Raw genomic sequence first — 22,245 nt, 5'->3', positions numbered from 1 at the left:
CCTAAGAAGGTAGTATTAAAGTACTCCACGGCTTCCTCTAATGGTAAAGTTTTAAGAGGTGACCAATTTATTTTTTTTAAGGTGCTGATGAATTGGTCTGGTAGAATTTTTTGGAACTAAGGATAGAAAGTAGGATGGGGAGGGGTTTATGGGTTTTGTTTGCTGTCTTAGTATGAATGTGGGTAGGTGATCACTGAGGGAGTCAGGTAACGTACCAGATATATTGACAGATGAAGGCTTGTTCGCTAGGATTCAGCATAATATGGATTCCTTTTTGGTGGATTTGTCTATACGGGTGGGGGTTTGGATAAGCTGTGTGAAGTTAAATAGGTTTAAGTGGTACTTTGGGGGGGGATGCCATGATAGAGGCCCAATCAATGTTGAAGTCCCCCAGGATAAGTGTCTCCTGAGGAAGGCCGGTGGAAGTCCAATGTAAAATGGACTCTAGAGTGGCAATACTGTCGCCTGGTGGTAAGTAGACACCTATAATGTTGAGCTGTTTCTGCTGGTTTAATTTTATATTTGCAATCAGGGTTTCTGCATAGCCAAAAGTGGAGATATCTTTACATATTTGTTGGAGAGTAAGGTTGTGCCTGTAAAGTAGGGCAATGCCTCTGCCTCTTTTAGCTATTTGATCACATCTAAGGATGTTGTAGCCAGGAGGAACTATGGTGGTATCTCTGATGTGGGGCTTGAGCCAGGTCTCGGTTAGAAGTACAATGTCAGGGTTACAGAAGGATATAGAGGCATGTAGCTCTTCAATTTTATTCATGACGCTGTGGATGTTTATACTGAATATGAAGGGGTCAGACGGTTTTTGCTTGCAAGGGATATTAGGTCCATTTAGGCTTGTAGCAGTAAGTATAGTATTGGAGGGGTCTGGGTTAGGGTAGATGTCACCACAGAGTTCAAGTTGGTTAGTAGCAGTGGTCAGTGTGTGTAGGTAATTGGCGATATTATGGTGTATGAGTAAACTGGGTAGATTTTTATAATTAGTTTCTTTGTAAGTGAGCTTGGTGAGATCAAAGGGGGTGTGGTTGAAGATGGTAGGCGAATTGTATATGCAATTATGGTGGTGAGTGTTTATATAGGTTAGCGTGGGGGAATTTAGGTGATTGTGGGTAGTGACAGTGGAGTGCTAGGAAGTTAGATGGTAGCCTAGGGAGAGGAGAACTGCTAAGAAAATAGAAGGTGCAAGCGTGGTGAGAGTAGAAGGAGGGGGGTGGTGGTAGTATATGTGGAGTTAAATTATCTGGTTTGGGAGTTAGTAGAGGAAGAAAGGATAGTGTGATGTGGCAGAGCACCACAGAACAAATTAATGAGCAGGTGGTGAAAGGAAAGATGGTGTGAGTGGTTGAAGGATGATGTGATAGTTTGGTGGAAGGTGTTAGGGAGTCAGGTGATTGTAGTTATGAATAAACTGGGGTATAGGCGGGACGAGTGGGATAAGGGGGCAGGATGGGGAGTGAAGTGAGCCCGAGCGATAGCGAGAGCAAACGTAGCAGGCTGAATCCCACTCCACAAGGTAAGGAACTCAGCAAAGAACTGAAACAGTGAAAAACCAGGAAGACAGCCTCCAGGTCCACTGCCAGCCAGGAGGGGGAAGGAGGGAGGGACGTGAGAATGAAGGAGAGATGGAACAACTCACATGGAACGTTATGGTGAGTACATAACTTCTTTATGTGAAGTTGTTCAATCTCGCTGTTCATTCTTCACTAATGGGTAGTGTCCCTAGCACCTGATCTTGGGTGGCTCACGGAAGTACACTCTTCAGAACTGTAGAACCAAAGCCCTGTCCCTGGAGGCCTTTATCCACTTTGTAATGAGTTATAAAAGTGTGAGGTTTAGACCATGTGGCTGCTGCACAGATGTTGTCCAAAGGTAATTTTGCTTGAAAGGCTGAAGAGGTAGAAACTGCTCTGGTTGAATGAGCCTTCACTTTACTAGACAAGGGCATGTTATGACAAGAATATGTGTAGGTGATACAATTTGACAGCCACTTAGTCAGGGTTGTTTTAGCAACTGGTTTACCTTTCCTGGCCTCAGAAAAAGACACAAAGAGCTGATCTGATTTCCTAATGTCTTTTGTTCTGTCCAAATAAAATCTAAGTTGTCTATGAACATCGAGTTTGTGCAACATATTTTCCAATTTGTTGGTATGATTAGTGAAGAAAAAGGGCAGCTCAATGACTTGATTAATGTTAATCTCAGAACATACTTTGGGCAAAAAGGATGGATTTGTCCTGAGAGATACTCTGTCAGCATGGAAGACCATATAAGGGGACTTGATGGATAGGGTTTGGAGCTCTGACCCTCTGTGGGCTGAAGTGATGGCTACTAAGAAGACAGTTTTCCATGACAGAAATTTTAGTTCACAAGATGATGCAGGCTCAAAAGGAGGAAGAATGATATGAGACAACATAAAATTCAAATTCCAGGGGGAATAAGGTGTCTTTACTGGAGGCCTCATATGAAAAGAACCTTTTAGAAAAGCCTTAGACAATTGATGAGCCATAATATTCAAACCATTGATTCCTAGATGGAAATTAGACAAAGCAGCTAATTGCACTCACACCATAGCAGCCGCTGCTCCTTTGTTGAAGATTTCTGTCAAGAATTGTAAGATAGAAGACAATGGTGCTTGGTAAGGGTCAATGTTGTGGGAAGAAGCCCAAATGGAAAATCTCTTCCACTTACTACGATGCAATTTTCTAGTGGAAGGTTTATGGGAAGCCAACAAAATTTGACTAGTGTCATGGGAAAGATTATAGAGCCTGGCTATGCAGGGAATTGGAGCAGCCAAGCGGTTAGCTTCAGTGTCTGCAAGGATGGATGAAGATCCCCTGATGGATTTGTCAACAAGTCCGGAACCAGGTCCAGGATCCATGGATCTTATAGAATGTGATGGTAAAGAAACGGAAACCAAATCTGCTGAGGGCAATGAGGGGCTATAAGGATGATCGTCCGTCCCAGCGACTTTGCTTTCTGTAAGAATTTGGGTATCAGGGGAATTGGTGGAAATGCGTAGAGGAGACTCGGGGGGCCAATCGTGGACAAGAGCATCCCTCAGGGAGTGACCTGGCATGGGAATCAGGGCAAAATAGCTTCTGCATTTGTTGCTGATGTGACTGGTGAACAGGTCGCAGGAAGGCTGGCCCCATTTGCGGAAGATCCTGTCCGCAATCTCTTGTTTGAGGGACCATTCGTGGGGCAATAAAATTGCTCTGCTCAGTCTGTCCGCTATGACGTTGGATTTGCCCGGGATGTGCGTTGCCAACAGAAAGCGCTGGGATGACAGTGCCCACTGCCATACTCTGAGGGCTTCTCGGCAAAGGGGATAAGACTTGGTCCCGCCTTGCTTGTTCAGGTACCAGACCACTGAAATGTTGTCTGTCTGTATTGCAATTGTCCCTACAGGAAGAGAGTCCTTAAAGTATTGCAATGCTAGAAGTACTGCTCTCATCTCCAGGACATTGATATGCAGATGTGATTCTTGATCTGTCCATGTGCCTTGGGCAGTCTTTCCCTGAAAAAGCCCCCCCCCACCCTATCAGGGAAGCGTCCATGGTCACAGTAGCAACTGGAGGGGGGGGGGCATGAAGGGACGTCCTATTGTGACAGGAAGAGATGTCAACCACCACTCAAGATCCTTCTTGCATGAATTCGTTATCAGGATCATGTGACTCATTGGAAGTTCTTGGTAAGACCATTACGTGATTAGAAGCCATTGAAGGATTCTCATATGCACCCTTGCTAACGGGATTGCTAAAATAGCTGCCGCCATGAATCCTAGAACTTTCAATACCTCTGCAGCTGGTGCTCTGTTATTTGATATCAGGGACATGATGCGTTGGCGAAGAATAGAAATTCTTTCTGGTGGAAGACGAAGAGTGGTGGTTGATATGTCTAATTTTGTCCTTATAAAAACGATATGCTGTAATGGCAACAAGGCAGACTTTGGAAGATTTGGATGATTTGCTGGCTCCATCCTGGACAGACAATGCCTCAGAAAAAGGGGTGTTTGATAATACCCCTATCAATTAACTTCCTCTTCCTTTCTGCTAGCACTCCGGTGGAAAAGGAGTGACAGATGCTGCATGACTCTTGCAGGTGCAACTCACCCAAACAGTAAACACACTGTACATGGGCATCCGTGACTGACATTTTCTGTCTGCAGTCTGGGCATTTTTTAAACCCACACTTTAGACGTTTGTCTTTTTCTTCAGACATTTTACAATTTCCACTAAATGGAACACACTATTTAACTAGGAGCTATTTTAGAAATCTTAACTAACTCACACACAGCCCAAAAGGGGCAACTAACAACTATCAATATAAACAGGATTAAGTAATCCAATAACAATAGTCCCAAACAGGGAACACTGACTAACAAGTAAAGAAAGGGATCCTAAGGCCAAAGGGCCGAAGGCAAAGAAAGATTTACTGAGGAAAGGGGGTTGAACACAGAAAAAACAACCATCTACTACTTAGTAATATCTATTATTAAAAATAGATCAAAGATATATAAAAATTGAAAAATATAACTTGCAGAAAGTTGAAAACTCCCAATAAAGAATCGAGCAATGCTGGAAACCAAGAGATCTGTGCCGCGGCAAACTAGATTTGAGGTAATTCCAACAGTGCAATGTGGGATAAGGGGTGGGGTCTCGAGCTACTGGAGAACTTTGAGCTTGCTAGTCAGCTGTGTCGGAGCAGAGGATTGGCTCCGAACCCATCAGTGAAGAATGAACGGCGAGATTGAACAACTTCACATCAGTATTTAGCCCTCTTTTATCAATGGTACATTAAGGAATATTTAAAACACACCAGTGCAGTCCCAGTTACAGAGTAGTTCACCACAAATGCCTAGCAGTAGTTAGATAATGCGTTAGACAGTAATTATATTTCTTAGTATCTAGTTCAATGGTATTTCAGCATCACATAGCTCTGTTCTAGATGTAAACAATTCATATCTTCCCATACAAGCATTAGTTAGAGATAACTTATTGGCATAATTCCAAACTTATTTTAGGTCAAGCTGGTTCACAAAAACATTACAGCAGCTTTACAGTAGCAGAAATATCAAGCAAAAAGTTAATACAACACTAGTAGTCTTCTGCAGGGTCACCACATAAACAGTACACAAGTGGCTTCTGTTACAAGTCAAAAAGCTAGATGATATTGCAGTTATATTCAGTAAATTAGGTTCAACGAGTGAATTTCAGTACCTACAGAGAGAACCAGGAGGTGCATGGACCGCCAGGACAGAGCGGTTTCCAGGATTCACAAAATGGCTCCCAAGCAGGTTGGATAAGTGTTTTTAAAAACTCTGATCAGGTGATGGGTGGGTGTGGGAGAAGAGCACTGGTGGTGAGAGTTTGAACTGCACACCAATCCCACTCCACAAGATAAGGAACTCAGCAAAGAACTGAAACAGTGAACTAGAGTAGGTAAGGTACTGGTTAATGTGCGATTATACTTAACTGTGACTGGCAATATCACTGTGCGTTTTATGGGCAGTAGCTAACAATAAATCAGGAGGACGGTCAGGGTCAACTGTTAATTAAGGGATGCTGTTAATTTTAAGTGAGTTGCAAAGAAAAAAAGGGGGGCCTATGGCATACTTTAACATCCATGCACACTACTCACTCAGAACAACAAGTAAGATACTTTAATGAAAAAAACACCTACAAATTTTAATAATTAGTGCAGCTCTGTGGTGGAAGATGGTGGAGCAGGTAGTAGACCGCCGCAGTTTCAGATTGCAGAGTACAGTCCGTTAGGAGAGGCAAAGCAGCAGAGTTATACGAGATCCTGTCTAGCATATACATCTCAGAAGTACAGGCAAGCACGGAAGGGCTGTGTCTGACTAAGTTTGCGGACAACTGCAAACTGGGTGCTATAATAGAGTCTCCGGCCAACATGGAGATCCTCCAGAAGGGCCTAAATGAGACTGATGCATGGTGTCAAAGCCATGGTCTCAAGCTAAATGCAAAAAGTGTGTAGTAATCCCCTTTGGAAAAAACAGAGTACCCGCAAACTACAACATAGGAGGTAATCCCCTGAAATCTGAAGAAGAAATAAGGGATCTAGGGACCCAAGTAGATAGTCAGCTTTCCTTTGATAACCATGTTGCCAAAGTGGTTAGAAAATCCTTCTATGTGACCCATCTGATCAGGAAAGGGTTCGCATCAAGATCTAAGGATGTAATGGTGCCCCTCTACTCCTCCCTCATCAGACCCATTATTGAGTACAATGCACCAACTGGAATGTACCTGGCTAGACATCTCCAGCAGCTGGAGAGACCACAAAGGTACCTAACCAAGAGGATTACTGGCCTCAAACAGTTGCCCTATGCAGCACGATTGAAAAAGCTAAGACTGTTCTCTGTTGCATACCGCTTTCTCAGAGGCGATCTCTGTCTAACGTACAGAGCCATGTCCAACTCAGAATTGTTGAACATGCTCCATCTTAGCAAAACCAAATCTACTTGAGCTACACGCTCTAGGGATATAAACCTCAACACAACAATGAATAGAACATGCTGGAGGGATAGATTCCCTTTGCAGAGACTTCCCTTACTATGGAACAGGGTCCCGATCTACATAAGACAGAGCCCCTCACTATCACTCTTCAAGAGGAACCTTGATGAGTGGATGGGTAACAGAAAGTTCACACCGGGGATCACACCAACAGCACTACTAGATAGGGGCCAAGGGTCTAGGGAACTACTAAAGGGGCGGTGAATACCGCACAATGTGGCTGGGCTAATATATGCCTTCGGGCAGATAGCCTAGTACTAACCTATGAACCTATGATCCTATCTAAGATGATGCAACAGATGCCAGCTTTACAAAGACACTGTACTGATTTCCCAAGGAGTGGACATTTATCAAGCCTGGATGGGGAGGGCTTGCTTAACTCTGGAAGTCAGACTGGCTGTTGGGACATCTGCACCAGATGTCCCAGTATTCATTACTACTACAACAGTGGCCTATATAAAGAACATTCTCCTTGACTACAGAGCAATTTTCAAGAGGAGATGGGATTCTTGAAGCTCTATATATAGCATATATGGTCTCATCTCAATAGACAAGGATTATTTGCAATGAGACACCCTGCTATCTTTTCCTTACAATGAATCTATTTAGGTTGTTGAGATATAGAATGGGCTTAAAGGTCTTCAGTCTTTGTCACCAAAATGGGTATTGACCTCTTTGGCCTTGTGGGTCCTCTTTTTCTAAGGAAAATCGGGACACCTTGCACTGCCCAAGCTTTTTAATTGGGTGGAATATTCAGCAAGGAATTTGAATGTAGGAGTAACTTGTTTAAGGGGAAGCTGTGCCCACTGTTTATTACCCCCTTATCCTCTTGTCACTGTCATGGCATTCATTAACTGCCCACTACTTCTTGACTGGCAGGGACTCCCTTTGCTACTACAGGACTGTCAATGTTATAGAAGGTGGGCCTAAATTTGTCCCTTTCCTGCTTCTCTTTGGCAAAGGTGCTGTGGTTCAGGTCAGAAATTGAAATGTTGGCTCCACTACCTCCTGCAAAATGCTGTTTGTGGTGACTAAAACATAACTCACATAGCCCTTGATTTTATTTATTTATTAGATGTTTGTTAACCAGGTAAGTGAAATGCTCCAAGGAGCCCTTTCAGCAATGACCCAGGACCAAGCAGGCAAGAACAAAGAACAAGCAAATTACATACAGATTACAGTAAGAGGCTGACACAATGAAAAAAAAGAAGTATAGTAAAAACATACAGATAAAATACTTTACAAAATTGTAAATATGGTATAATGCAAGTTGATTAATATACGACTTCAAGTATAATGCACAAGATAAACAAATATACATTAATGTAAAAGTGGGAATGAAGGAGGAGTCAGAGAAATGTGAAGTGTAGAAAGTAATGGAAAGTATCTGTTAAAAGGGTAAAGTGATGGAGTAAGTTTAAATTAATATGAAAAGAGAGTGTGCTTTATGTGTTTTCTCTCTAGTGCAGGGAGTTATGAAGAGAATGTCTAGGAGCTGAGTGTTGCACTATAAAGTACAATGAAAAGTGCAAAATGAAAGGCTCAAACTGAGTAGAGTGAAAAGAACACCTAAAAAGGATGTACACACAGTAGAAGAAAAAGGGTTACAATAAGGCCCTACCTTGACAAATTTTCACCAGTACATGCTCAAAGAATAGAACTAGAGAGGGACGGTTATTTCTAAAAAAACAAAGAAATTATGTAATGACCAATGTTTAGAGTTTGGGTGGGAGATTTGTTCTTCCATATCAGCCATGTTATAAATTATACAGAGTAAGTGGTTCATCAGGAAGGAGGATGCAGCATCCAGGGCTTGAATTTCTTCTTTCTTCTAATCCCCATCCAGGATACTCTTGACAACACAGCTTGATCTGTAAGAGTGCAATGAAAATAAACTATGAGAGACAAGTAGTCTGGGGTCCCCAAGCACAACACTGGGGAAAGAAAGACACATTTTCTAAGCCTGCCTACTGTTCCCTATCTGGCAGACAAACCAGTCCATGTGAGGGCTGCTGCACTCACTGTAGTACTCTGACCCCACTATTCCAATCTCAGGGAGAGGGACTAAAACATTTTATCCATGTTCCAGAGCACTGGAACCACTGCATCAAAGTTATTCCATGAACCCAAGTATCATCCTTAATTTCTACCAGGGGTGGACCAGATTATAGCAATAAGTCTCCTCTAGCCTTCTCTGGGGTGAAGGGGCGATGGGAATCTGTGGAACACACTTTATTTCTGCTGCGCAAATTGGATGAATCCTGAATTTGAGGTCATCAAGGGTTGACCCAGGGGGAAACCAAACCCACCTCACAAGCAAAGTTGGTACTGGGGAGCTCCAAGTGTGAATCCAAATGTTCAGATTTGGATGTGGCCTTGCAAGATCTTTTGGTGGTGGGTTCCAACTCCAAGAATAAGGCAAGGAATTTGATGGTTGCTTGACCCCTAGATAGCTGCAGGAAAACTTTAAGAGAAGCCTGCAGGACACTTTGCCTAGATTAAAGTTGTTTTGTGGTCTACGTGTTGGACCTGTGTGAGCACCCCTTCTGGCAGGTTTTCCTAAATGAACACTAACAATGACTGCAAAAGCACTTGTTAGATTAGCATCTCATCTACCATTCTATTTTTCTGTTACAGCCAGATCTCGGCTGTCAAAATCAGGATGGATTAGATGGACCTGGCATGGTTATGGCCAATGTCAACGTTAAAAAAAAATTAGGTACTGACACTAGTAAGGTAGATTTGTTGGAAAAACACTGATGACTGAGGCACAGACAAGGAAAAACTGTTGAGAAAAGTCAACAAATTATGTTGTATTTGATCTATAGAACCAGGAGAGCATGACAACCAGCACTACATTATGCAGCTTCCACAATGCCCACGCCAGCAGTTCTATGCCAACCTGCAGTATCGGAGGAGGAAGTGGCTGGACCCAGGGTGAGTCCTCTCTCAATTTTGACTAAAGTTGCGGACACTAAGGAGAGGATCAGTTCTATGCCAACCCGCAGTATTGGAGGAGGAAGTGGCTGGACCCAGGGTGAGTCCTCTCTCAATTTTGACTAAGGTTGCGGACACTAAGGAGAGGATTCCTCTAAGCATATCATCTCTTGTAATGCCACGCATCTGTGCTGGTCTTCGTCACTATCTTTTAAGGTGTCACCACAGAGGGAGAGTCTTCATCACCACAATCTCAGAGTCATGTCTAGGAGCTTCTGGCAAGAAGAGCCTGCTGACATTAAGGCCCCTTTAAATGGAGTGGTGCAGGAGGCTTTCAGACAATTACTTTCTAATTCTGGATAGTCGTCTTTGTCCAAGGGGGGCAGGAAGATCTTGAGGAATCTAGGTCAGTGTCAGCTGTTAGCACAGAAGAACAAAGCAGCAAACTTTTAATAAGCGTTCCCCCATGCTAGGGTGCAGTGTTTGATTCCTTCCACCTTCATCTGCCTACTGACTGTGTGGCTCTGAGCAAGTCACTTAATCAGATAATGCTCCAGGGTTTCTCTGGAAACCAGACAACAGTGTACAGTAGGCTTACCAGTCAACAAATTGGTAAAATATAATAACAAAAATGGGTCACCTGTGGCTGTTTTTAAATAAATATGAGGAGTTATTATCTGACTTGTGGTAAATTGTAGCTATATTACAGCTTATGTAGATGGTCAAGTAGAGGAATTGTGCTGATCCCCTAAGCAGTTAACACCAAAATTCATTCTCTACAGGGGCTAAGGGATTAAGAGACTGTGATAGAAAATAAGCCTAACCACATATACACCAATGCCAGAGAAGGACTAGGCTTCCAAGATGGCTGCACATTGATTAAGAGTTAACTCTAGCTCTCCTAGTGTGAAAACAGAAACTCAAAAGAGAAATCCATCAGACTTTTGTGTTTATATGTCAATTTCAGTAACTGGCTAGTAAGCATACTGCCTGGATACCAGGAAAAAAGAAATACAGAGCACCTGGAAAAGAAATCAGCTACAAAAAGCAAGGAAGAAACAGTGACTGGGAAAAGTTCTGCAGCTGTTCAGCAAAAAGCAACGCAACCTCCAGACATGGCTTCCTGTAACCTACAAGAAGATATAAGAAAACTGCACAAAGCCCTGCTTAAAATAAACGAAACACTGATGGACCATATCAACACAAACAAAAGGCTGGAAAAATGGAAGAAGCTTTAAACAGATATTCAGATGAGGTAATAAAAGCTGCAAAAATACAAGGCTGAAATGAAGAAAAAGCTGGCTGAATATGAGACTGCTCAGGAACAGATGTTTCAAAAATAACAGAATTAGAAGAGAGAGCATGTAGAGAAAAACTGAGATTTTCAGCTATACCAAAGAAGATGGAAGGAACAGACTGCATTAATTTTATGAAAACACAATTAAGCAACCAGACTGGTATTCCACAGCATGAGTTGTTAACATGTGTATGCTCCAACCCTGGCCATCAGAAAGCAACCTAGACCTTTAATAGTAAAAATGCAAACCTACCAGCAGATTCTGACAAAACTGTGGCAGAGGGACAAAATACTAAAAGTGGGAGACAGCAGAATATTTGTGGAGAATGATTACTCATTGTACAACAGGCAGAAGATGTGAGTTAATTCATTTCTCTATTCAGGGAATGTTTAGATGCAAGTGTGAGATTCAAGCTGCTGCACCCAGCTGTCTTCAAAGTATTCTTCCCTGGAGGGACAAAATCATTTTTTGATGAAGTACATGCTAAGGAAGAAATACAAAATTTGTCCAACAAAAAGTGAGCTGTGAAACAGGAGACTCCGCTTCTTGTTCTGGTAAGAAAGAACACACAGCGACTGCACCTGTGAAACCTTTTCCACTGTTTCAACAGAAATTGTTGGAGATTAGGAAGGGAGCACTAGAGCTGACTAGAAGAATCGACAGTACGTTGTAAATGAAGCAGAGACAAGAATATGGGAGATGGAGATGAACAGTAATAAAACCAGTAACTTAATGTGGTATTACAATGAAATAATTATATTTGTAAAACATGACAGAACAAGAAAATCTGGAAACATTGGACTTTTTCAGAATTTGTTGGACTTGTGCGGGCCCTACTTCATGTCATTAAGGTTAGGAAAATTTATTTGGGGAGGGGAAGAGAGGGGAGAAAGGCAACTGTAAGTAAAGAAAACTTTTTTTCTTAATAGTACTATTTTTGTGGTGCATGGTTTTCTTTGCATGCCATAAAGTAGTTTTCTCAGTTAATTTTAAGTCTAGTGGGGATTGTAAACAGGTACTGCTGTTCTTTTTTCCTTTCTTTTTCCCTTCTCTCTTTCTTCCAGTTCAGTAGCAAGAAATATAGGGACTGCAATGTAAAAAAAAAATCCTGGTTAGAAGAGCATGCCAAAAGAAAAATTAATGTTTTTTTTTCATTCTTGCACGGGGAGTGACAGGATTAAGGACCTTAGATTGACTTAAAAAAGGTTCAAGAGAAAACAAGTAAATAAAAAAGAATACTAAATATTATGATGCTAGTAGCAATTCTGTATCTGGCACTCATGTCTCCATGGAAAGAATCTGATGAGAAATTGGCTGTCTGATTCTCATGTCTCCATGGAGGCAATATGATAAAGAGAAATTGGTTACAGTCTGGTGGAAAATTATTGGCAGAGGAAAAAAGAGAAACTGGCTAGGAGATAATGTTCTCTGAAAGCATTCAGGGGGTTTCCCAGCTGGGAGAGATATACAGATAATACAAACACAGTTAGCACTTAATAGAAGCACAGGCTACACCATGCATCTTGGCATGCATGACCTTTCTTTTAGGTTAAAACTCAAGTGTGTGAGTGTGGCTGTCAGTTTGGGACATTTATTCCTACTGTGAGAGTAAAACTTCAATATTTTAAGATGTACATAGTTTTGGTGTTAATATTAAATTAACAGGGTTTAGGGGGTACAGGAGGGTTTCTTTTTGTATGAGGGCTTTCAATAAAACAAAAAGTTTTGTAAGATGTGATATAGGCTCAAATGGATATGACAAGAAACAATTATATAAAAGTTCAACCTGCCAAACAGTGTATGCATGTAACACAAAATCTGGAACTAGACAATTAACGAAAAAGGTGTTATACATAAACGGCGGGAATAATAACTTTTTAATACAATGATGCTTTTTGTAATGTCTTTAAATACAAAAAACAAAACAAAACAAAGAATAGTAAAGTGTATTAAAATGTAGACTGCAAATAGCTATGTTATAGGAGACACATTTGGAAAGAAATGAATATGTGAATTTGATAAAGAAAGGTTTTCAGGATGGTTATTCAGCAGAACATTTGTGACAAAGGAAAAGAAGAGTACTTGTATTAATTGCAAGAGGAGCTCCAATAGTGACAGAAGAGGATAAAAAAGATAACAGTGTCAGATTTGTAGTGCTAAGGGGCTACTGGCAAGGGAAGAGGATTACACTGGCATGTATTTATATTCCACCTCAAAATATTATATATTGCAGCATAAGAAACATCTGGGAGAAATAATCAGTTTTCAGCAAGGAATATTACTTATAGGTGGGGACTGAAATTTGCTTTCCAGCAGTGAAGATGTGTCTGGGGACCCAGAAGGGAAAAGTATAACAAAGGAGGGTAGATTTTTGAAGAAATTTATGAAAATATTTGGCATGGAAGATGTGAATTCAGTAAGAGGAGTTCAGAGTGAATTTACATATTATTCCTCACGGAGATAAAAACTGGACCAGGCTAAAAAGAATGTACATTTCACAGGAACATGTGCATTTAACTGAAGATCTTGATATGCACCCAATAACTATTTCAGATCACGTGCCAATAATAACAAACAAAAACACAGGGTAATGAAATAAATATGAGATACTGGCACTTTCCCACCTATCTGTTGAAAACAGAGGAATTTAAGGATTGGGTAATGGAGATTATTCAGGAGCTCTTCAAGAGGATGCAATTTACATCTGAAAATATAGCTAGGGAGTGAGATACAATTAAGGTGAAGTTTAAAAATAGGGTGGAAATAAAAGAAAGGGAGCTATGGTTAAGAAGCAACAAGAATTAGAGGGACTGACAAATGTTAAAGTACTGCAGAATAGGGGGAATCTCACAGAACAAGAAGAGGATAAACTGCAGGATGCTAAGCATAAAATAAGGGATTACCTTGATAATATACACTAGTTTAGAAAGATTGCTGTTAAGTCACTGCTTTTTGATAACACTACTACAGCACAAAAACTTTTAGCATGACTCAGGCAACAGAAAGTAGAAAGGGCTGTCACCAAGCTTAGGGAGTCTATAACAAAGAAGGCAACTAGAGATCCTGTACATGTATTGGAAATATTTCGGAAATTCTATGAAAGTCTGCATAATGCAGAGAAATATGAAAATAAAGAAAAGATACAAATGGAAATGGTTATGGAAGAATTAAATATGCCAAGGTTACAGGTAGATGAGACTCAATTACTAATGGTTAGGGTAGTAGGAGATGAGATAAAAATTGTGATGTATAACCAAATCTGCAGGAAATTCCCCAGGAACACATGGCATTCCTGTGAAAGCTTGGAAGCTGGGAGGGAAAAAAACTGATAAAGCTCTGGAAGGTTTTGTTTAACAGTATTATAAGAGGAGGGGAAGTACCAACATCCTGGAAGAAAGCAGTGGTAGCCGTAATACGTAAAGATCCATCAGATCCAGCTTTATACAGGCTCATTTCAATAATAAACCATGATTGCAAAGTGCTCATGTCTAGAATGGCTAAAAGAATAGCAAAAGTAATGCCAAAATTGATAGATATGGATTCAATGTGGTTTTGTGGAGGGAAGGCAAACATCTGACAACATTAACAGAACACTGATGATCCACAGGGAAACAGAATGCAAGAAAATACCATTGTTGTTGGTGGGTGTTGATACAGAGAAAGCATTTGGCAGAGTAAGCCGGGACTTTATGAAAAGGGCAACGGAAGCATTTGTACTGCTTGAAAAAATTATAAGGTTGATTAGGAGGATATACGAGGAATCGGAGGTGAACATTAAAGTAGGTGGGGTCCTCTATGATGACTTCTGCTTGAGCAGAGGAAACAGGCAGGGGTGCATTATATTCAGAACTACTGGCAAAGAAAATAAGGGACTCAGAAATTCAAGGATATAATTGGTATGGTAGTCAAGAAAAACTGGCTCTATTTAGTTATTTTATACCTGACAAAACCAGAAAGAGACATTACAGTGTTGTAGAAAATTTTGAGACAGTTTCAAACGTGTCAGGATACAAACTTAATGAAGATAAACCAAAGGCAATAGCAGTAAATTATGTACCCACATATGAATTGGTTCAGCAATATCCATATTTTTGGGGATATGATAAAATGAAGTATTTAGGAATATGGATTAAAAATTATTCTGGCGTGGGAAGAGACTAAACAAAAGATAATACAAAAACTGAGAAAATGGAAGGTTTGTTATACGGATACAGACAGTAAGATACAAGCAGTTAAAATGTTTTTAGTCCCCATTAGTCTTATACACAAGTCATGCATATTTTTATCAACCAGAGGAGAAGTTGTGGATAGCAATTAATAAAGACCTGAAGGACTTTATCTGGGAGGGGAAGACGGCAAGAGTCAAGTGGGATAAGATGATTCTTCCAGTAGAACAGGGCGGATTGGGATTACCTGATTTGAATGGGTATTTCACAGCTACACAGTTAAGGCTCCTACACAAAACACAAACAGAAAACTAAAATTCAACTTGGAAAGAGATGATGATGAAACAGGGGGGGAAGCTCAAGAAACGGGGAGATTGGGATTTTGGATGCAGGCCCTTAAGGAAAATAACCATAAAGAATATTATGTCTATAAAGAAGCAGAAAGTATCCTAAGAACTAAGCCAACTCAGGAAAGGAGATTCTGCAATAGGGACAACTGCAATTAGAGATGCAGACAATAGGCAAGAGGGGGCTGGAATGTACTGGAGAAAACTGGCAAAGGAACCAAGGTATTGGGAGCAAACAACTAGAGAGGGAAAATGATAGAATGGGAAGACACCAAGAATTTATTTGAACTGCAGGTTAGAGATTGCCTTCCCTAGCAAGGACTGATATCAGTATGGGCAAAGAGAAAGAAATAGGGGGGTCCTAAAGGAAAGACTAGCACTGGTAGAGTTTTTAGTAGAATCTAGAACAGAAGCTGCCATTAAAAAGGAATAATTACTAGACCATATAAAATATTGCATAATAACTTTAAGAATCAGCCAGAGGAGGTTAAAAAGGAATGGGAAGGGAGAATGAGTAAGCAACTGACAAAGGAACAATGGGAGGATATGTGTATGTCTCCCAAATATGCAGCATAATCTAAAAGTTTTAAGATTTTTGCTTGCAAATGTTAATATGGATATTTTTATAACCCAAGTAGACTCCAGAGAATTATTCCTCAGGTAGAAAGCAAATGTTGGAGGTGTGACAGGGAAGAAAGAGGTAATTGGGAACATATTTTCTGGGAGTGTGGTGAGTTGGCATACTTTAGGGATTCCCTGTGGAAGGCACAGTTGGAGATGCTAGGTGGGAAGATTGGTGTGATGAGGGAGATGATTTTTCTGAGCTATGATACAGAATCAGAACTGTCTAGACATGTTAAGGCCTTGTTGTGTCTAATTATGGTGGCTACCTAAAAATCAATTACTAGAAAATGGAAATCAAAATTTAAACCAACTATATTAGAAGTAGTGAATATAATAAAAGAGATAAAACAAATGTAATTGTGATCTTTAGAAAAGGGTAGGAGCAAACTACATAGGAAAAAATGGGAATTGTGGGAACAACTCATACAGGGGACGAATGCTGTTTAAAAGAAGGCAGGACTTATGAGCTATGCAATGTCTGACTGAAAATGACTGGGTACATTACAAGTGATGCATAATGCTTGCAACTGGGAGTGTGTCAGTATTGTTTGTGATGTAAAATACTTGTAACTAGGATTGTGTTGGTGTGTTTGTTTTCATTTACTTAAATGCACGGTTGCTTATGTCATAACTGATGGTTAATAAAGATGTTTCTTGTGTAAAAAAAGGACAGGAAATGAATAACTTATGTAATGTTGCTTAGGTTATATGACCTACAGCAACATATGTTTTGTAAACATAAATTATTTAATACAATTTGACTACTTTTATATAAATGTAAATCTACCTATGTCACAAATGATAATTCAATACAAGTGTTTAAAAATGCCAGAGAAGGACTGCTGAAACATGAACAGTAAAGAGAAAAAAAATACTCCAGGTAATAGCAGAAACACTGAAAATCAAACCTGTACAGAAAGGAAAAAAATACAATTTGAAGGTTGTACTTGTATATGCACAATGAATATGCAGCAAAGAAGAACTCTGGAGCTACGAGCATTCCAGATAAGCAGGAATCCTAGTGCCTGAGGGGCGAAGTCCTGCAGGCTACAAATGGTGGGCCACTTTTTATAAGATCTGTATTTTGTAACCAAACATGGACAGTAATACACAGTACTACTCAAACATATCAACTTAAATATTGACTAATTAACTAGATGGTAACTTTTAGGTAAGTATGAAGCCAAAAGGCAGCCATGTCCCCAACAGCTCCTTCATGTCAACGACTGTGCATACTAAACTTTCAAGTTTACCTTGCCAAAAAAGAGTTTCTCAGTATATATTCCGCTTTCATTGATTTTCAGTTCCTCTTCAATCATATGCATCTACATCATGCATGGAAAACATCAAAGTATATTTTTCTATGCTATTTATTATAAGAAAGAATGGAATGTTAATACAGTCATGACTTACCTGCTGCATATGCCAAGTCGTACTGCCCTGGAGTTATAAGTGAATATCCCAAATGATGGGATGGTATCAACCGCTGAGAAGTAGAGGAGGAGGAGGAGGAGGAACGTGGTCGTTCTGCTCCTCTATCACCTCCCCCTCCTCTGTCTCTGTCCTGGCCTACTTTTTCACTTGTCTGTAAAAGAGGGGGAAAAAGAACAGAAAATATTACTTTCTGGCAAAGTTAATTTAAAATCTTGCATTTTTTTAGCAACAAAGGTTTTAGTTATTTTGTTGCATTACACAACAACAATAGGTTTTGGACTTAAATAACCTGCCTTCTGATGAACAAAAATCCAATTTCCACAGCAATAAAAGGGGGCTTCCTACTGGAAAACATCACATATCACAGATATTTTTTCTCCCTATAATGTTACTTAGATGTAGTTACTGCTTAGAAGCTTTTCTGCACCATTAAATTTCTTCATTATCAATAGCTTCCCAGCCAGTGCTCTGTCCCAAACTATTTTCCTACTCAAATCTCATGTAACAGAAGGGAATACGTCTCAGACTGTGTGACATGAGCCAAACTTATTTTCTGGAGTAAACATTTGTTTTGCTATTTCTTACAATTTCACATTTTAAACTCTCTTTTGCGGAGGTTAAAATGACCTTATACAGAACACATTAATAGCTATAGTGAAACTCTTCCAGAGTTACTTGAATCTTTACTTGAAAACCAGGGATGAGTTACATTGCAGCAGTACATAAAACTGGTAAATACTCTAATTGTGACTACTGAAAAGTAAATTTTATCCATTTAGTAGTACAAAATTAATATAAGAAAAGTAGTTATAAGCAACCTTCATTTACCTCTTTGAAGTGAAAAATATTAGTCACAGATTAAATATGCAGTTTCAAAACCGGACAGCAAATTTCGTATCTTCAAAGATTGTGGGGGAAAGCCTGATTTTTTTTCAGGCACGCTTTACCGAGCAACCAAGAACTTATACAGCTCATCCAAGAATAGAATCTCAACACACAATAATTGAATTAGAAAAAAAATTAAAATTCTGATTTGCATTGCTGAAAGATTTCACTATTCTTAGTACGAGAGGGAGAAGAGTTAATCACCAGGCTTGTTACTAATGCTTCCTAATAAAAGTCCCAATCTTAGGAAGCCAAACATTTTAAGTTCTACGGGATCCATTTCTCTATTGCTTTTCACCTAAGGCTCTCGTCTGCAATCAATTTCTATCTCCTGAATTTCCTTCACAATAGACCTGTCATTCATACATGCAGGTCTATTTTCTTCCATTTTCTCATAATAGTAATTTCAGCATAGTTCTCACCACCCCCTTTAAACTGTTCACTTCCTAACCAATTAGTCATAAAGCAAAAGTAATACTTGCACCCCCCCCCCCCCCCAACAATTCTACACAATGTTCCCACTCTTTCCTTCAATAGTTATCATTTAGGATATTTTTGAAATATCTGATTAAAATCTCCCAAGGGCCACATCTCATAACACCAACAACAAGACAATACCACAGGATACAAGCCTATGTAATTTGATAGGAGTGTAAAATATTTAAATAAACACTGAAAACTAAACAACTGAAATGTCACTGAAAGAGTATCATTTTGAGGTGGCATAATTATCTTTTTCCACTCATGCTACACGATAATGATGCCCAAGTCACTTTTCCAAATTAATAATCATAAAAACACCACACTTTACCCACACTGGTAGTAAACAGGTAAACCAAAAATAAAGTACCCATGCCAGTAAGGAAAGTCCCAAGGTGTAGGAAATAACCATTTTAATTTGTTAAAAAAAAGTGCCATTGTCTTAAACCTTTCATAAAAACTTTTTCAGAACTTGTTACAATCCACAATCTCCTCTTTTAAAAGGATAACTCACATAACATAAAATAATCTGATACTGGGTAAATGTTCTTCAGAGCTTTTCTAAAGGCACATAGCTTAAATGCCACAAAAGAAAAAAAAACGTAGTTAAACACATTAAAAGACATTACTTGTACTTAAAATGAAAAAGTATGGCCTAAAAGCATGTTTGTTGCTAAAATGTTGCAAAAAAACAGGTAATACATGGGATTATATATGTTAAAAACTTGTGTACTTAAAAGTATTTAAAAAGTATATTTGTTAACTAGATAAATAACAAATATTTACTACACATAGGTTATAAATTTGCAGCTCTTAATCAAATAGCTCTTGTACCTGAAATGTGCTCATTTAACCCAGGTGGATTAGCTGTATTCAACAGCAATTGTCCACGCATTTCTCTGTAGGAGTGTCCTCCTTGTTACTCCCCCTAGGAGACTTTTCTTTGCCCATTACAAAAATTAGAAATTTTTTTTTAATTAATTTACTAAGTGGATTGTTTGTAAAGGGTGTTTCTATCGTCCTTGTTTTTAGTATCATAAGAATCTTGAAAAATTCTCTGCCACAGCTGCCTCTCTGTTTTGCATCTCAAGACAGGCAACTAGTGATACATACCACCCCTTTACTTTTACAACAACAAGGACCGGAGTAACTTACTGTTATGTATGACCCTTCATGAGAAGTCAGTGAAAAGAAAGCAGAGAATAAAGTGATTTGCACACAAATTCCTGGATTTATTTTCTTGCTGGTTAGCTGTTACAGTGGTTCTTTCTTAGTCTTCACAGATATTTATAAGACTTAGAAGCCACTCATTTTACCGCTTTATGATCTTTACCGGTGCCATAATTTCTTATAACTGTTTTTCAGTTATTCTCAAATATTCTTTTAATTCTACTGCCTATTCTATATGTGAAGGCTAGTGTTGAATCAAGTGTGTTGGTATATGCATCACGGGCGATGGTGTTTTGCCACATTCTTTTAATAATATCCAACACATTTGCAGAAATTTTATTATGTAAGCTTGGTATGACATCACTTTTAAAAAATCCACTGCATATTTGTTCTGTTCAGTCACCTTGGTATAATATGTAATTCCTGCTTTTAACAGGGACCAAATTCCCACTTTCCTCTGTGTGTGATGTTCTTTTTTTAGTTGGTACACTCACAAGTCTGTGAGCGGAATATTCTCAAAGAATATTTTGCATAATTTAAAAAGCTCAACATTAAACACTTCATCTTTGCTTGCCATCTGTCCTTTTACCAGATTTCTTTTTTTGCTTTACCATTATGGGATGTTACTATTAAAATCTAGATAAGCTTTGAATATGCGGGTTTCCTATAAATAGCAAGGCAAAACTTCCTCTTAATGTTCCTCCTATAGATCAAAACACTAATAATTTCTTTGGATAAATGATATATGAATCTTAGAAAATCAGTGGTCATTTCTAAATACTTAATAAAGTAATTTAGTAAACAACGGACACAACCATAGTAAGTCAAAAAAGTAACTATAATTTAATATATTCTCTATACCTGCAGGCAGATGCAGTCGCCCATAGCAAAACCCTTCGTCTGGAGACAAAACCTGCCCTCAAAAGTTAAAAAAAAAAGAAGTTAAGTACCTACCATAACGTTCCATGTGAGTTGTCCATCCAGTAACCTCTGGATATGATCCTTTGTACTCACTCGTCTTTTAATTTTAGCCAGGCATCTGGGTAGAAAGATAAGCGATCCCCGACTGCTTCCTGTGGGGGATAGACAGGCCTCCTTTCAGGAACGCTGAAAGGGCTTACCGAAGAATGATTCTCGGTCACCCTGATTTTGCAGACCCTCTCTGCCACGTGGCCGGTGTCTTCCATTATTCCCTCCTCCTCTGGTCGTGGAGGAGGGTTCACAAGGTGTGTCTTGAAACGCTCTCTGTGATTTTCAAAAACCACATTTTTCCTCCCCTTTGGCCCTTGGGATAGGATCTAGAAGAAGTGGAAAAATGGACTCCCATGGCAGAGAGAGTCTTTCCTTCCTGCTCACACCTGGTCAGTGTTTATTTCACTTTATGCCCGAAAAGAGACGAGCCATTGAAAAATGACTTGAAGGGTTCTGCAAACTAACACAAGCGCATCCAGGAATGTCTCCTAAGAGCAAATGTTGAACCCGCTGACCTACTCTCTCCATCGGCTGCATAGAAGATGAGCCTTATGGATGAGTTAACTACTGAATTAAGGGTGGAGAGCTGTGAAGATACTTTATCTGACACTCCCTCAGCTACAGTACCCTGTAGAGTATCTCCAAGCTCCTTTAGGAGATCTCTCTGTAACCTGGTGAAATGAGTGAAGTAATTCAGGGACTGTAAAGTAAAGGTCGCTGAAGAGAACATGCGCTTAACATACCTGTCTATCATATGCAACTCCTTGTTCAGGGGATGGACAGATGTGGATGTTTCTGATACCTCCTTTTTGGTGGCTGTCGCCACCACCATAGCATCTACAGGAACACCTTTGGTCAGAAATTTGTCTTCCAAGGATGTTATAAATTTATTTGGCCTCCTAGGGACAGGTTTTATTGTGTCCAGAGACTCCCACTCCTTTCAACAAACTAATTCCATGAGCTCATCGAAAGGCAGAGACACCCAAGTGGTGGAAAGTCGAGACCCAAAAGCTTTCAGGTAAATGGACTCCTTGTCAGAAGGGGTAATGTTCTTCCAGCCGCCTCTCTGTTTAAGGACTTCCAAGATGTCTGCAAAGGAGACATCTTCAGAGGGTGACCATAGGGATCCTTCTGATTCATCGAGGCTCCTCCGGGGAGTACAAATGTTTCTTCTTACATAGTCTCTTTCGGGGTGCCTATTCGGATGGGGCTTCCGGAGAGGTTTCCGAAGAGAGTGATTCGCCCTCTGGGGCTTTGTGACATTTCGGGTCTCTACACTGTGGGATGGGTTGTGCAGAAACAGATACTGGTGCCTTAGGAGGAGCAATAGGAGGATCCAACAGAGAAGATGCCCGTGGGGACAAGGCTCTCCTCAAAGCAGCAAAAGCCC

At 39.8% G+C, this 22,245-nt stretch overlaps 1 protein-coding gene across 2 annotated transcripts in view; it reads right to left on the bottom strand.

The window, feature by feature from the left end:
* The window catches only part of ZNF609 (zinc finger protein 609), a 701,843-nt gene that overhangs the window by 141,525 nt on the left and 538,073 nt on the right, over positions 1–22,245 (bottom strand). For both annotated transcript variants that reach the window (XM_044077491.1, XM_044077492.1), the window contains exon 6: positions 17,328–17,499. In XM_044077491.1, the coding sequence (XP_043933426.1) occupies positions 17,328–17,499 (172 nt within the window). The remainder of the gene's footprint in view (positions 1–17,327; positions 17,500–22,245) is intronic.

Source organism: Protopterus annectens, chromosome 7.part0, assembly GCF_019279795.1.
Source record: "Protopterus annectens isolate FY-2018-M chromosome 7.part0, PAN1.0, whole genome shotgun sequence".
NCBI classification, from domain to species: domain Eukaryota; kingdom Metazoa; phylum Chordata; order Ceratodontiformes; family Protopteridae; genus Protopterus; species Protopterus annectens.
The sequence above is the reverse complement of the archived record's forward strand: the minus strand, read 5'-3'. Positions and strand labels throughout refer to the sequence as shown.